We start from the raw sequence: 14,789 nt of genomic DNA on the forward strand, positions 1-14,789 counted from the left end.
ATCCTTGGAGTGTTGGGAGCACCTCCAAAATGTTTTAGAGGTAGACGGTTCCATTTGAGTCAGAAACGACGACGATGTTCAGAGTCTGCCAGGCGAGACTGTAGTTTCATAATATTGCGAGAGCAATTCCTCAGCCATGGATGATCGGATGGGGCTGAAACTCTAGAGTTATGATGTGGAAGTCATAGGCTACGCTACGGTCCAAGAGACACTTGATTTGGACGTCGGTGGAGGAAGATGCAGAAAAAGTGCACTCCTCGGCCCTTGCGAGTGTCTACTCCTATAACAAGAGAAAACTTTCTTAAGCCTATTATAAGGGGGATATGCAGTGGTGAGCTCCAGCCAGCCCTCCCTGTGCACGACGACAGTAGCATGAGACAACATCTGCACTAAATGAGTTTCTCTTGGGGGCATGATGGGAGCTTTCAAGAGCCGGCTCTGGACAGTTCAAATGAGTGTTTAGAGTCCCCGAAGGGCATGAGAACCTGACGGGCAGCGGCCAGGATTGCCTACATTGGGCGCAAATACAATCGAGAGGCTCCATGTGGCGCGCAAGGTTGCTCCGCAGGTTGCAAGATATCCGGGGCAACACCTCTCGTGCGAATGGGTGATCAAGGCAAGCATTGCAAGACCTCGTGATCCAACTCATGGTATGCGCTATCGAGTTCTAGCCATCCATAGGGGTCCATTGTCTAAGATGAGCGGTTATGGGATGATACCACACTATAGGCATATTATGAAGCCAAGCCGAAAGGTAAGAAAGCATGTCGGGCATGCCGTGTGTGATCAAGGCAAGATGTTGACATATTGAATGGGCCTCGGACTTATATGCGGTCCTATTGGGGCGAGGCATAGAAGACGGCCACGACGAAGGCGTGGGCCGAGAATGCCCCGAGTGAATGTTGGGCATGAGATGGGCGTTGCAGGCGCATGCTGAGAGCTGTAATAACGAGGCGGAGCAAGGATGCTCCTTGTCATTGAGGAATGCGTCAGTAGGTTCTGAGATTATGGGCGAGACGCATGACGACAAACTAGCTAGTCGGGGCCTGCTGCCAAGAGACGCTAAGGCATGAGCACCGAGAGAAGGCGTGAGTGACGAGAGCCTAGGGGAACATGGGCATTTCGGATAGGCGCACGCAAGGGCACGCGGTGCCGCGTAAGGATGCATTCGGATGTCATGCTAGCGAGCTTTAGTGTTGAAGACACGCGATGGACAGTCGATAAACTCTGATATGTGAGAAGGCGGGTCAAAGGTTGGGTGTAACCTAAGACACCATCACGGGCGAAAAATATATTCTGCTGCAAGATAAAAGAGTCAGCCCGTGACACTTGGTATTAGAGCTCGGTTAATCCTAGATTCGCGAAGGAGAGTGTGCCCAGTTGAAGATCTGAATTGGCACACGAGCTTTACGTGAGGTAGAGGTGGGTTGAGACCGTGCTCTTGAGACAAGATTAGACCATTTCACAACGATACGATTTTAGGGGATATCTGTCGTAGACATTATGTTGGGTAGAGTCCTTTTATGCGCGTTTGGGATGCTTCAGAGAGCAAGCGGCTACGGTCCAACTTCGTTGTTGTTGGTTGGCAGTTGGGTGATATGTTGAGCGAACTGTCAACCATGTTCTGAAATTTTTCTTCAGCAGATTGATATTTAGATTTCAGACTTCACCTTGGCTTCCCTAAGCGAGAGGGGGATATGCCGATGCATTGGGTGGACTGCGAGAGCCATGATTGCGAGATAAGCAACCATGTGTGCGGAATTGCCGCAAGTCAGGAGGTGATCTAGGCGATGAGGCCTTTCTGGTGGGCGAGATACAACCTTGAGTTGAGGGTGGTAGATGAAGGGTCACCTTCTCATGAGTTTGAAGAACCTTCCAGCAGAGATGATGTGTTGAATATTCAGGTGCCGAAGCACAGTTGCACATGAGGTCGTGGACAAGCCACCCTTGGGGTTGCGAGGAGTGGACGTTGAGATCCCTTTGTGGGCAATTGCCAGTGCAAGCCGTATTTGGCCGAGCAGAATTGTGGGATGAACTGCTATTGTGGTAGATGATGGTGCGTCTAGAGAGAGACGACACGCTTCAAGAACCAAGGAGCATAAGCATCCATTATGTGAGAAAGGCAACTTGTCCCGAACTTGAGTGGGGGCAACACACTAAGCCATGTGTTGGGTGCTTGTCAGGAGCACAAGTTTGAGCTGAATTGCGAATATTATTTGAGGAGAATCTAAGTCCAAGGATTTTCGAGAGGGACTGTTGTGTGGAGAGTTGTGAGGAGCATCGGGCTCCATTGACACCATGAGCGGCATGGTGAGCGCGGGCCGGGATTTCAACTTGATGTTACGGTCGGGCTGGGGAGACGAAAACCCCAACCTTGTTAGCAGTCGGATCGATGCGGGACTTGTGTTTTGAGTTTTTCAATCCGGCCGAGACATGAGATTGAGTTTTGCGGCCGAGCTAGGACTTGAACTTGGTTGTCAGCCAGATTGGGGGCAGAGGCCCCATTTTCATGTTGGGTTGAGCGAGAACCCTTCGTAGAGACGTTCGGTCCACGAGCAGCATGGTTCCTACAGTTCGGCATCCGGCCCATGTACTTGCAAGTGTTTAAGTATGGTCAATCGCAGAGGCAGGTTTGCGTGTTTGTCGAGGACGACAACACCTCGAGTGGGGGAGAGAGGGCGGAGTGCGCGCACAGACTCCACACTTCATTAGTTCCAAATCAATTCGGGTGTATTTGAGGCACTATTTTGAGGACAGTCGAAATGTCAGAGGCGCACTTGATAGACTTGGAGCACAGTTTGCTACTTGTTACTTGAGAATGTTGGGAAAAGAGTACAGAATGTGTGTACAGACTTCCAACAACGGTTGAGTAATAGTTGGGAAGAGAGTGTAGATCGAGACACAAACTTCCGACTTCAGTGAGCAACAGTCGGGAAGAGAGTGTAGAGCGAGGCACAGACTTCCGACTTCAGCGAGCTACATTGAAAAAAGAGTGTAGAGAAAGACACAGACTTCCAACGTAAGCAACATCGGGGAAGAGAGTGTAGACGAGTACACAGACTTCCAACTTGAGGCGATCATGTAAAATGCAGTACATTGAGGCACTGTTTGCTGAGAGCTACCCGCCACTTTAGGAAGAGAGTGTAGAGAGAGGCACAGACTTCTGCTTTGAGTTTTCGTGTTGAGTGAGTGCATTAGAGGCACTATATTTGGTGCGGGAGCTTAGCACCAATTTGGAAAGAGGGTGTCGACGAGTAGACAGACTTCCGTTTGTTGAGATGATCACATCGGGTGCGGCAGAGGCACCATTTGTGGGGAGATTACATATTGTGCTGGAGAGGCACTTCACGACTGGAGAGCTCGAAAGAGCAAGAGGTCGGTCTGGTGTTGCGTGATACTAAGAGATAGTATTGGGTACCGCATACACCTCATTCTTTCGTGTATGTGTTGACGAGGACATCAAAAGATCGAGAGGGGGAGGATCTCACTGGTCGCTCCTTAGGCAAGACAGACGACAGTGACTTGTGCAGGACGTGCGGGCGGCTAGGGGATGCCGGCCAGCACTCAGGGGCGCAAATAGTCTTCGGGCAAAGATTCTTACCGATTGGGGATTGCAATACTGTTCTTATGGAAACTTTCTTAGTGTGTGGATGCTATCCGCCAAGTATGAAGTCATTCCAAGGACGTTTGAGCAAGAAGATATAAGGGTGCTTGGTCATCGCCACCATACCAGCTAGCAGGAGAGAAATGTGTGAAGCAGAGTACTTTATCTTTGGAGATTTACAATAGTGTTTCAATGTGGAGATCCTTGAAGTGTTGGGAGCACCTCCAAGATGTTTCAGAGGTAGATGGTTCCGTTTGAGTAGGAAACGATGACGATGTTCAGAGTCTGTCAGTGCAGTGACAAGACTATAGTTTCAGAATATTGCAAGGGCAATTCCTTAGCCATGTGATCGGATGGGGCTGAAACTCTAGAGTTAAGATGTGGAAGTCGTAGGCTACACTACGGTCCAAGCAGCACGTGATTTAGATGTTGGTGGAGGGAGATGCAGAAAAGGTGCACTCTTCGGCCTTTGCGAGTATCTACTCCTGGAACAAGAGAAAACTTTCTTAAGCATATTATAAGGAGGGCATAGTGGTGAACTCCAACCAGCCCTCCCCGTGCACGACGGCAGTAGTATGAGACAACGTCTGCACTAAATGAGCTTCTTTTGAGGGCATGATGGGGGCATTCAAGAACCGGCTCTAGGCAGCTCAAAAGAGTGCTTAGAGTCCCCGAAGGGCATGGGAACCTGACGGGCAGCGTAGGGCCAGAGTGGCCTACGTTAGGTGCAAATACGACCGAGAGCCCCCGTGTGACGCGCAAGGTTGCTCCGCGGGCTGCAAGATATCCGAGGCAACACCTCTCATGCGAATGGGTGATCGAGGCAAATATTCCAAGACCTCGTGATCCAACTCATGGTATGCGCTATCGAGTTCTACCCTTCCATAGGGGTCGGTTGGCGAAGATGAGCGGTTGTGGGACGATGCTATATTATGAGTATATTATGAAGCCAAGCTGAAAGGCAAGAAAGCATGTCGGGCATGCCGTGTGTGTGATCAAGGCAAAATGTCGGCATATTGAATGGGCCTCGGACTTATAATGCGGTCCTACTGGGGCGAGGCATAGAAGACGGCCACGACGAAGGCATGGGCTGAGGATGCCCGGAATGAGTGTTGGGCATGAGATGGGCGTTGCGGACTCATGCTGAGCGTCGTAATGCTGAGGCGGAGCAAGGATGCTCTTTGTCATTGAGGAATGCATCGGCAGGTTCCGAGATTGTGGGCGAAATGCATGATGACAGACTAGCTAGTCGGGGCCGGCCGCTAAGAGACGCTAAGGCATGAGTGCCGAGAGCCTCGGCAAACATGGATATTACGGATAGGCGAGCACAAGGGTATGCAGTGTCGCGCAGGGATGTGTTTGGATGTCGTGCTAGCAAGCTTCAGTGTCGAAAACACGCGACGGGCAGTCGGTAAACTCTGATACGTGAGAAGGCGGGTCAAAGGTTGGGTGTAATCTGAGATGCTATCACGGGCGAAAAATATATTCTACTGCAAGACAAAAACGTCAGCCTGTGACACCGACACTGGTTGAGGTAAGTTCCCGTGACACCGACACTGGTTGACCCCCCACTTTTCTTCGTCTTCCCTCCCCCATTTTTTTTTTTTGTTTTTTTCCCCAAGTTTACTTTGTTTTCCCCCCATTTTCTGAGAATAATTTCCCTCAATTTTTAGAAAATATTTTCATACATGTTTGACAAAAAAATTTTTGAGAGTATTTTGAAAATATTTTTCTGAAAATATTTCTGAACATTTTTTCAGAATATATAATTGTTTTTTCTAAAATTTTTCTATAATTTTTAGAATTTTTTCATATTTTCTATAAATTTCTAAATTTTTTATCTTCTGAAATTTTTAATACATTTCTGTAATTTAAAAACAAATATAAAAAATTCCGGTAATTTTAAATTTTTTCTTAATTTTTGAGATTTTTAAAAATTTTCTGTAATTTTATAAAATATTTCTAATAATTTTCAGTAATTTTTTAAAATTTTAATACATTTCTGAAAATTTAATTTTTTTTTAACAATTTTTGGTAATTTCAATAATTTTCTATAATTTTTAAAAATTGTAATAATTTTTGGTAATTTTAAAAATATTTAATTTTTTTAAAAAAAATTTAACATTTTTCTGTAATTTTTAACATATTTAATAATATTCTAATTTTTAAACATTTTCTGTAATTTTTTTGTGATTTTAAAAAGATTTCTATAAGAAAATTTATTCTATGTAATTTCTGCAATCCTAGAAATCTATATATCACACTGAAATTAAATTATGATATATTTTTCTGAAATTATAATATTTCTCTGCAAATTTTTGAGTAATTTTGTGTAATTTTTTCGATGAATGGTATAGTTGTGTAATTTATTGTATAATGAAATTATTTGTGCAATTTACTATATAACTATGTAATTTATGCAATTCTTGTGTACTGTATCATATTGCTTAATTTTTTTTTTGAAATTTATTGTATAAGATGTGCAATTTATTGTATAATTAGGCTAATTGATGTAATATTATTATTTACATGACATTAATTAGGCCAATATTTCCACTAATTATATTTTCCACAATAATATAAATAACCACAAAAATACCAATATGTAATCCCAATATAACATTATTTGAATAATAATATAAACAATCACAAAAAATAGATAAATATTTCCAATTAATTAATTTTTACATAATAATATAAGTAATCACAAAAATTAAATCAACATATAATCCCAATAATAACATTACTTAAATAATAATATAATTAATCATAAAAATTAGATGAATATTTTTAATAATATTATTATTTACATAACAATGTCAATAATAAAAAAAATATAGGCTACTATTCCCAATAATAACATTATTTACATAACGATGTTAATAACCATAAAATTAGACCAATATTCCTATTAATAATATTTTTACATAATAATGTCAATAATAAAAAAATTAGACCAATAATCTCAATAATAATATTATTTACAAAATAATATCAACAATAATAATATTAAGGTAATATTTCAAATTAAAATACAATTACATAATCATTAGAAATAGAAAACAAATTGTGGATAATATTTCCAATAAATAATAATTATTTAAACATACATAGCTCCTTTGTAACTACGTACAAATAGATCACGAATGACTTTACGTTTGTTTAGCCATCAAGTGAAATTTGCCAGTAGAACTAGTTAGGTTTATCCATTTTTATCTGTCAATAAAAGACAATGTTGATAAATAAGATGCTAACTATTTTTTTCTTCTACAGGAGGCAGAGCTCGATCCGCCAAGCAGATGGAGTTATTTGAAATGTGCTACAAGAAAAAAGGAGGACGGCGGCTGAGGTGGCGGTAAGTAGATTATTAATATTATTTTTTATAAAAAAATTAATTTTTAATTAAAAGTACTAATAATTTTATTTATTTTGCAGAGACGTTCCAGAATCGCCTTCGACAGACCCCCGGCCTCGAAATAGAATAGAAAACAAAACATTATGACATGCAAAAATATTACAAGTACACAATTTGAGATATAAAATCCGAGCGATGAGGAAGAAAACAAGATGAAAACAAAAAAAAAAAAAGAAAAAGAAAGACAAAGACCAATGAAGATCATATTATGTTGTATTGTTATCTAAATTTAGTATTTTTTTCCTATATATTAGGACGATGTTTCAAATTGACCAACCCAATCTGAATTCATTTGTTCTTATCAAACTTAATTAATATATTTTACATTATATAATTAAATTTCAAAATTATACTATTAAAAAAAAATCATAGAAATTGAATTAGCTTTGTCGGGCAGACGAAGTCAATTATTACTGTGCTGCCAGAACGTGGACCTGGTCCTGAATGTGGAAATTTCAGACACAAGTGTTGGCAATTTCAGATGACTTTGTCTATGGGAAAAATCACTTCAAATTCAGAAGACAAGCCTCAACAACTCGAATTGATGAGTGGTTCCGATGAAGAAACTTGGCCGAATGGCCTCCATCCAATCCCCATTCTCTGATAATCAATCTTTAGATCTTTTACAGCCAATTAAGACATGTTATCAGCCAATTACTGTGTAGTTGGCTGTTTAGCGTACTGGTAAGAAAAAACTCCCGTGTAGCTCTATCCGCTGGCCCTTACAATGGAAGTACAAAACCATGTAGGCTATGACTAGGAAAATCATTGTAAAAGAAGCCACACTCACTACAAACAGTGCATGCATCGTCGGATTTATTAACCCTTTGTGTCCTAATATCATCTTGTAAGCCGCGAGGATGACGTACACCACAACGTTGAAAGAGACGCTGAGCAAGAAAGCTTGAACTCTCTTGCCCTTAGCTAGTGCTGCAGGTTTTCCAAGTGCTTCCATCCCGTAACAACCTTCTTCCACCACTGAAACCACCACGGCCAATGCCCAAGCAACGGACAAGTAGAGGTAGAAAATTGAAGCGGTAATCCGGAGGAAAATGGTAGCCCAAAAGATCACACAGATTGGGTACATCAGGAGAGGAGTGGCGAGTATAACCACAAGAACGACACATTCAATCGCTAGTCGTGATGCATATAGAATAGCGATGAGGGGCCGTGTCCATGTTGTCCAAATGCTTGAAAACAGGTCTTTTAGCATTAACGGCTTGGAACTGTAGGACATGGCTGAGTGTAGAATCGTTGAAACGACTGAGAAGAAGGAGATGATGGCCACATAAAGAACAAAAGATATTTGAAGTTTAAGAAGACGTACGAAATCATCTTCCAGATGGCCAATCTGGCCCGTGATCATCAAGCCTGTTGTGGGCGTGAACGAGATATCTAAGACAAAAGGCTCAGACATGACTGACTGCTGGGCAGCAACGAACATGTCGGCCACCAGGGATTGGAGGGAGTATTTGAACAACAAAACAAAACACGATGATAAAACTGCCGAAAACACAGCTAAGAATACCTTGAGTTTCCCATTCTTGGGAAGAAGTTCAATCGATTCCCTTGAAATAGTGAAGAAACTGTATGATCCGAAGAGTTCCATTGCACCTTCAGGGATCAGAGGTCTACAGACAACCTGTGTGATCTACTCTGAGGTACAGTGGGGTTTGGATTTCTCTTTGAAATGGTCAATATTGGAGCAACTTGGGTCAACCATGACAGCTTGAAAATGTAAATCGACATGGTGCAAGTCTTCAATGACCAAGTCTAAGTGGAGGTCACTAGTTGAAGCATTATCCTCCACTGTAAGAACTTCCAATAAAGAGATTGTGGAAACCAAACCAAACCAAACCTTTTGATTTCCATGACACTGATTCTGACAGGACACTTGCGTCGAACATGTTTCCTCTCGAAAGCAAAATTTTCATATGCATCTCGAAGATATTGACAGAATTGAAAATGAAATAATTCTAAATGAATTAATTGCAACGAATACAACTAACCTCTGCTAAACCAAAAGATCCAAGCAATCGAACATTAGATAACTGGATGTATTTCCAGCTAGTCATTAGAATACATGATATGTAGAAGATGTGATTGCCATATGATCAAAATTCAATACTGGTTCAAGGTTTAAAGCACAAAATTCCAGCAGAAACAGTTAAGAAGTTGGGCGTCCTAAAGCAGGCTATTCCATGAAACGAAAATGTATGTTCCGCAAAACAGCAATTTGCAGATCACTCGACAATGCATAAGTTTTGTTGGTTGAAGCAGAACTGGCAGGGTCTCGATGATGACACTATGTTGCTCAGCACCCTCAGTTCATAAGCACACACTTTCTTGAAAATATACTTCAAACATCAAGGGCGGAATAAAAGAAAACACTCACACACACACACACAGATTGTTCTTATCATTGGTTCTGGTAATTTATAAGGTTCCGGTATAATCTTTATTTTTCCCCATCGGGAATCTCAAACCGTAACCATACCTAGCAGGCTTTCTAGGTTTGGTGCGGCCAATTCTACCAAACTTATACTATTTCCGCATATACAATTATGAAAGAACATGTGTATCTGCAGGTAGATTATATGTAAGGACTAATTAAACCAACTAGTCGACCACAAACAACGATTAAGATAGTCGTACACTACTTCTAACGTTTCTCATTCTATCGTTGAGATGAACTTCAACAGTTCAAGAAACATAAAACTATATATTTCTTCGTAAATAAACAACACAAATACCGTGATAACACCATTATAAGGAAAAAGAGAGCATACGACCTTTCCCTGCTGCTCCTAATTATGCAAATAGAGTAGAAAACATACATAGAGCTAACCATATTTCTCGAGTTACAAACATGTCTACTAATTCTGTGTTAAGACCGTAATGGATATTAGCCATTGAAGAATTGTAAACCTTCATTATCTATCCACAAACACGATCCGACAATTTCCAGGCATCCATAGTTTAAAGATATCTTCTAAGGGCATTCATAGTTTAAAGATATCTTCTAAATCCATATGGCAAAAACGCAAATCCAAAGAGCAATTTCTTCAAAACAATGTCTTCAAGAACTTTGTCTAACCTCCATGGTTTCATAAACAAAACATCAAACCAATTTATACAGCAGATAATTATGCCTCAGCCCCTTTTCTTTGATTCAATATTGTAATTTTGCTCAAGCCCATATAATCATTACAGTTATCTCGGCAAGAACCAGCAGCTTTGAAATCAAATCTGAAAAAAAAGGACCTATCTTCAACTATATGATTATCTCCAAAGAGGAAGTCCCTACAAACATGATAAAAAATAACAAAAGATACAGAATGACAGAATTTCAAGACTTACAAAAACACTATGCATTCCATTTGCATACAGAAGTTTCTTCAAATTCTTTCGCTTTCGAACTCCGTCAAACTTCAATAAGAAGTGCCCTCCTCGAAATTAGCAGCCCAAAGCCTCTTCCATTGATCATCGCCGCTGGTTCTCGAACCTGGTGACCTTGTCGGATCCAAATCCACCCGGGTTCGACAGACGGGGCAAGTGGGCTTCTTCCTAATCCACCTATCTACACATTTCGCGTGAAACAAGTGATTACAAACCGGAATATTCCTACACCCATCTCCTTCTTGGAAAGAATCCAAGCAAATTGCACAATCTGATTTCCCCGGAAAAGCGGCCACGCTGTAAGTCACGTCAGGCAGAAGGGCCTGAATGTGAAGGGAGCCCTCGGCGGCCCTGGTGGAAACCGTTGTGTCGTCATCAGCGGCTGCCGTGGGGTGGAAGAGACGGGTGCAGCGACGGTGGAAGGTGTTGGACATGAAGAGGAAGTGGAGGAGGACGATGGCGGCGAAACCGAGGAAGAAGAGGAAGAGGGATATTACAACCACCATGATGACGCACTTCAGAAAGAAGAGGAGGAGTTTCCTCTGGCTCCGGCTGAGGTACGGCGGCGGTGCATGGCGGTGGTTTTCTCCGGTGAAAGCTGGCATGTGGGAAGGATTCTTGAATAATTGTCTGATAATTGGATCGATTCAGCTGGATTTTTGTGAAGAAAAACGGGGAATTGAGGACGGGGTATTTCTTTTTTCCTGGGGGTGGAGACTTTAGAGTTTGGGACAGGAATCAGGATAGAGACAGACGCCGTAGGTTTTGTCGGTTATAGTGAAGGTACGTTTACCCCCTTAAACAGCACATAGTTTTTCGCTAAAATAGTTGCTGAGGCTGAGTGATTCAGTTCTTGCCACAAGTACTCCGATCATCCCGGAATATTTTAGTGGACTCATAAATAAACGCCACAATCAATTAAAAATGTTTTTTAGCAATTTCAATATAAAAAAGTATTAAGAAAACGATAATTAATTTAGTTTACAAAAAAGTATTAAGAGATAAAATGTAAGAAGAAGAATGTACTTTTTCTATATTAATATAAAAAAGAAAGATTTTCTACGCTCATAAATGGTAATTAAAGACATTTTCGCACTAATATTTGAATATGACAATTATATATCTACTTAGATTATTTTAAGACTTCAAGTTATTTTTACGCACTTCATCAATTTTTTTATTATATCGATAATCTTTTGTCTTTATTTAGAATATATTATAAAATATAAAAAAATTATTTATTATACATACGCAAATACATGATGCGTAAACGACCAATTGAAACTGATGAGAAGAGGGATCTTGATGAACTTAGAACATCATCTTTGACCGACAAACTCTATCTGTTAGTTTGTAATAATTTGTTAATTTATTTTTTCTTGATTTCTTATTGGTATGGATTAGGAGTGAGCAGAAAATTGAAAAATCGATCGAACCGAATCGAAAATTCGATTCGGTTTTTGATTTTTCTTTTAAAAATTTTCAATTTTTTGGTTCGGTTTTTGGTCATCGTTTCGGTGACCGAACCGAACCAAACCGAAAAATTGAACTTTTAAATAATAAAATAAATAAAATATATTTTTACACATATTAATATTATATAATTATATATATTAATATATAATATATTAATATTATATTGGTATTTAATATAGAATTTAATTTTGGTATTTTGATATTTGTATTTTTGGATAAAATTGAAAAAATATCACAATTTCGCTTAAAAATATAAAATATATTATTATTTTTTTTCAAAAAAAAGGAAAAAAATGATTTTTTCGGTTTTTTAATCCGAAAACCGAATTTGGTTCGGTTAAAACCGAACCGAACCGGTCAAATTCGATTCGATTTTCAATTTTACAAAACCCCGAACTGAATTTTTGATTAATCGAAAATTCGGTTCGATTAACCAATTTGCACATCTATAGGTACATTACATTTATTGAAGAAAACACATATATACCCCTTTAAATTAGCCAAAATGACACAATAGGATTCGCGTACTTTATTTCGGGTGGGGGCTTGTTTTCAACTGCGCATTAACTTGAATAGAGAACCCGTTCAAAGGGCTTGAGATCCTGTCCCTTCATCCTGATGGTTCAAGACTTGAGATGATGCCACATGGACTATCTGATCTTATAAATACGCCCATATTTTTTAATTATTTATGGTAAGACACATTTATTACTTGGTATCTTGTTTATTTTTCTAAATTGCTACTTATCAACACAAACTCCAACTTAAATATCAAACGGTTATCGTCAGAATCTCAGCTGACTGTCATAACCTGTTTCTCTCTTATGAGGATATTCATAAAAATTCATCCTTGATTATTCTTTGATTCAAACAACAAATCATCAATGACCGTTCGTTTGGAACTACATCATCATTGCTTCTCCGCAATGCCTCATCCGTCACTTCTCTCCCGAAAATCTCAGCCTTTGGTTTTTTCCCCTTTGGGTACAACTAGTGTAATCCCATCTTGGCCACAACTATTTAGCAAAAGTTACATTTATACCCTTTTAACTTTTTATTAAATTATAAAATTTACCTTTATTATTTGACTAACTAGTAAAAAAAAAGGGACAATTTTTCATATTTGTAATAAGTGAGAAAATAATTTATTTGATCACAATAATAACTTTTATAATTTCAATAGTGAGAATGATTTTGTATAAGTTGTTAATAGCAAGAATTAATAATAAAAATATCGTGTATAAAATTATCACTAAAAATAAAGTACTGCATATATAATGATGATATAGTGATAATGAATAATTTTTTCATTGTATTTGTGCTGTCGTTGTACATATATCGTTAATTATTTTAATGATAATTTTACAGATAATTTTTAGCTATTTATAATTTAGATAAGATCAAACGATTCACATTTAATATATATTTTTAACGATAATTTAAAAATTATTATCGTTTATATTATCTTTTGTTTTAGAGTTAACGTTGTAAGAATAGAGCTATGATTTTATATTCAGAACATAAATCTCATGCAATACTATGCGAAAATTCTTATACAAATTAAGTTTGGTAGAATCAAAGAAATCACGTTATAAGTATAATATATTATTTATGTAATTAGTCAATCTTATAAAATCGTACATAAATCACATGATAAATGAATTATACTTATTATATATATAATACAAATCAATAAATCTTTGAGGTTTGACATAAATACAAATACTTCCTCATTGTTTGAAAACTACAAATACCCTCCTGATGTTTGATAAAATTATATAATTCTAGAATAGAGGTCTAGAATTGTCAATTTTGTTCTTAATTACTGTATTTTTTTTCTTGTTTTGAAAAGAAAATGTAATGTTATAAAAAAATCAAAGGGGGTGGATAGAAAAATTCTCAAAACTGTAAAGAAATTATCCACTTAGTCTATTAAAAAAATTTAAAAAATAAGTAAAATTATAATGGATGAAAAATTACCACAAAGAATGGATGAAAAATTTAACGAAAATTAACGGATTTAGTTCATTATTAGACGGTCATTAAAATCAGAGGGTATTGATACTTTTTGAAATAATAAAAAGTATTTATAATTATGTTAGACTTCAAAGAGAGCTCATTGTAATTTATCTTATAATTAATTCAAATCAAATCAAATTTGAGTTAGAATTTTCGGAACTAACATGTTGCCTTGCCCCATTGCTCCAACTGGGGAAAGTACTATCTTCAAACTGGAAAGCATGAGCTCAAACTAATTTCAGAAAAGAAACCGACAAATCCCACAGTTCACACTATGATCAAGATCCATCACTCCCATCTATCCAAAATTCCATTTCATTTTCCAAGACCACACAGCTAATCCTGATTTCTGACTCTGATTTGATTCCTCGTATCATTCTCAACACACTCCCGCTCTTGATTCTTGCACTTGATTCCCTTGTCTATTTCCCTCTTATCCACCCCAACACTACAAACTCAAATTCCTTTTCTAAACATGGCAGATCAGTTCTTCTCCAAGTATCCATACGCAACGATCCTACTCAATTTGAGCTTCATTTTCCTCGTTTCTTGCCTGCTCACAGCCCATTTCTGGACTGACCCTAATCCGACATCAGATCATTACAAGACAGCTGATACAGAAACAGGTTGTAAAGGGATTCAAATGTTAGAAATCAGGCAAGAAAAATGCTCCTATGTGAAATCCCACGAAGGCTGCAAGACAAGAGGTTATATTCCCTATCTCCACCTCTTCTACTGCACATTCAGCCCTGTTCTTGGATACGTTTCACTATCCCTTTGGCTCATACTGCTCTTCTACTTATTAGCTGATACAGCGAGCAACTACTTCTGCCATTCCCTCGTCGGCCTGTCGAAGATTCTCAAACTCTCCCCCCC

The 14,789-nt window shown here is 38.6% G+C and overlaps 3 protein-coding genes across 3 annotated transcripts in view; 1 reads left to right on the forward strand and 2 right to left on the reverse strand.

Annotated features, from left to right (window-relative positions):
- Positions 7,578-9,158, reverse strand: LOC110012001. The gene has a single exon (XM_020693954.1). It carries the CDS (start codon positions 8,626-8,628, stop codon positions 7,693-7,695), a length of 936 nt encoding a protein of 311 aa, XP_020549613.1. The 5' UTR covers positions 8,629-9,158; the 3' UTR covers positions 7,578-7,692.
- LOC105162871 (RING-H2 finger protein ATL56) lies at positions 10,068-11,225 on the reverse strand. The gene is made up of 2 exons (XM_011081028.2): positions 10,380-11,225; positions 10,068-10,268 (listed from the first exon to the last, which is right to left on the reverse strand). Exon 1 carries the CDS (start codon positions 11,021-11,023, stop codon positions 10,451-10,453), a length of 573 nt encoding a protein of 190 aa, XP_011079330.1. The 5' UTR covers positions 11,024-11,225; the 3' UTR covers positions 10,068-10,268; positions 10,380-10,450.
- LOC105162959 (cation/calcium exchanger 1-like) overlaps positions 14,181-14,789 on the forward strand; it is a gene marked incomplete in the record, with an annotated part of 1,903 nt that continues 1,294 nt past the window's right edge. Inside the window, 1 exon segment of the mRNA XM_020694047.1 lies at positions 14,181-14,786. Coding sequence (XP_020549706.1) covers positions 14,389-14,786 — 398 coding nt within the window.

Source organism: Sesamum indicum, linkage group LG5 (genome assembly GCF_000512975.1).
Source record: "Sesamum indicum cultivar Zhongzhi No. 13 linkage group LG5, S_indicum_v1.0, whole genome shotgun sequence".
Classification (NCBI taxonomy): Eukaryota; Viridiplantae; Streptophyta; class Magnoliopsida; order Lamiales; family Pedaliaceae; genus Sesamum; species Sesamum indicum.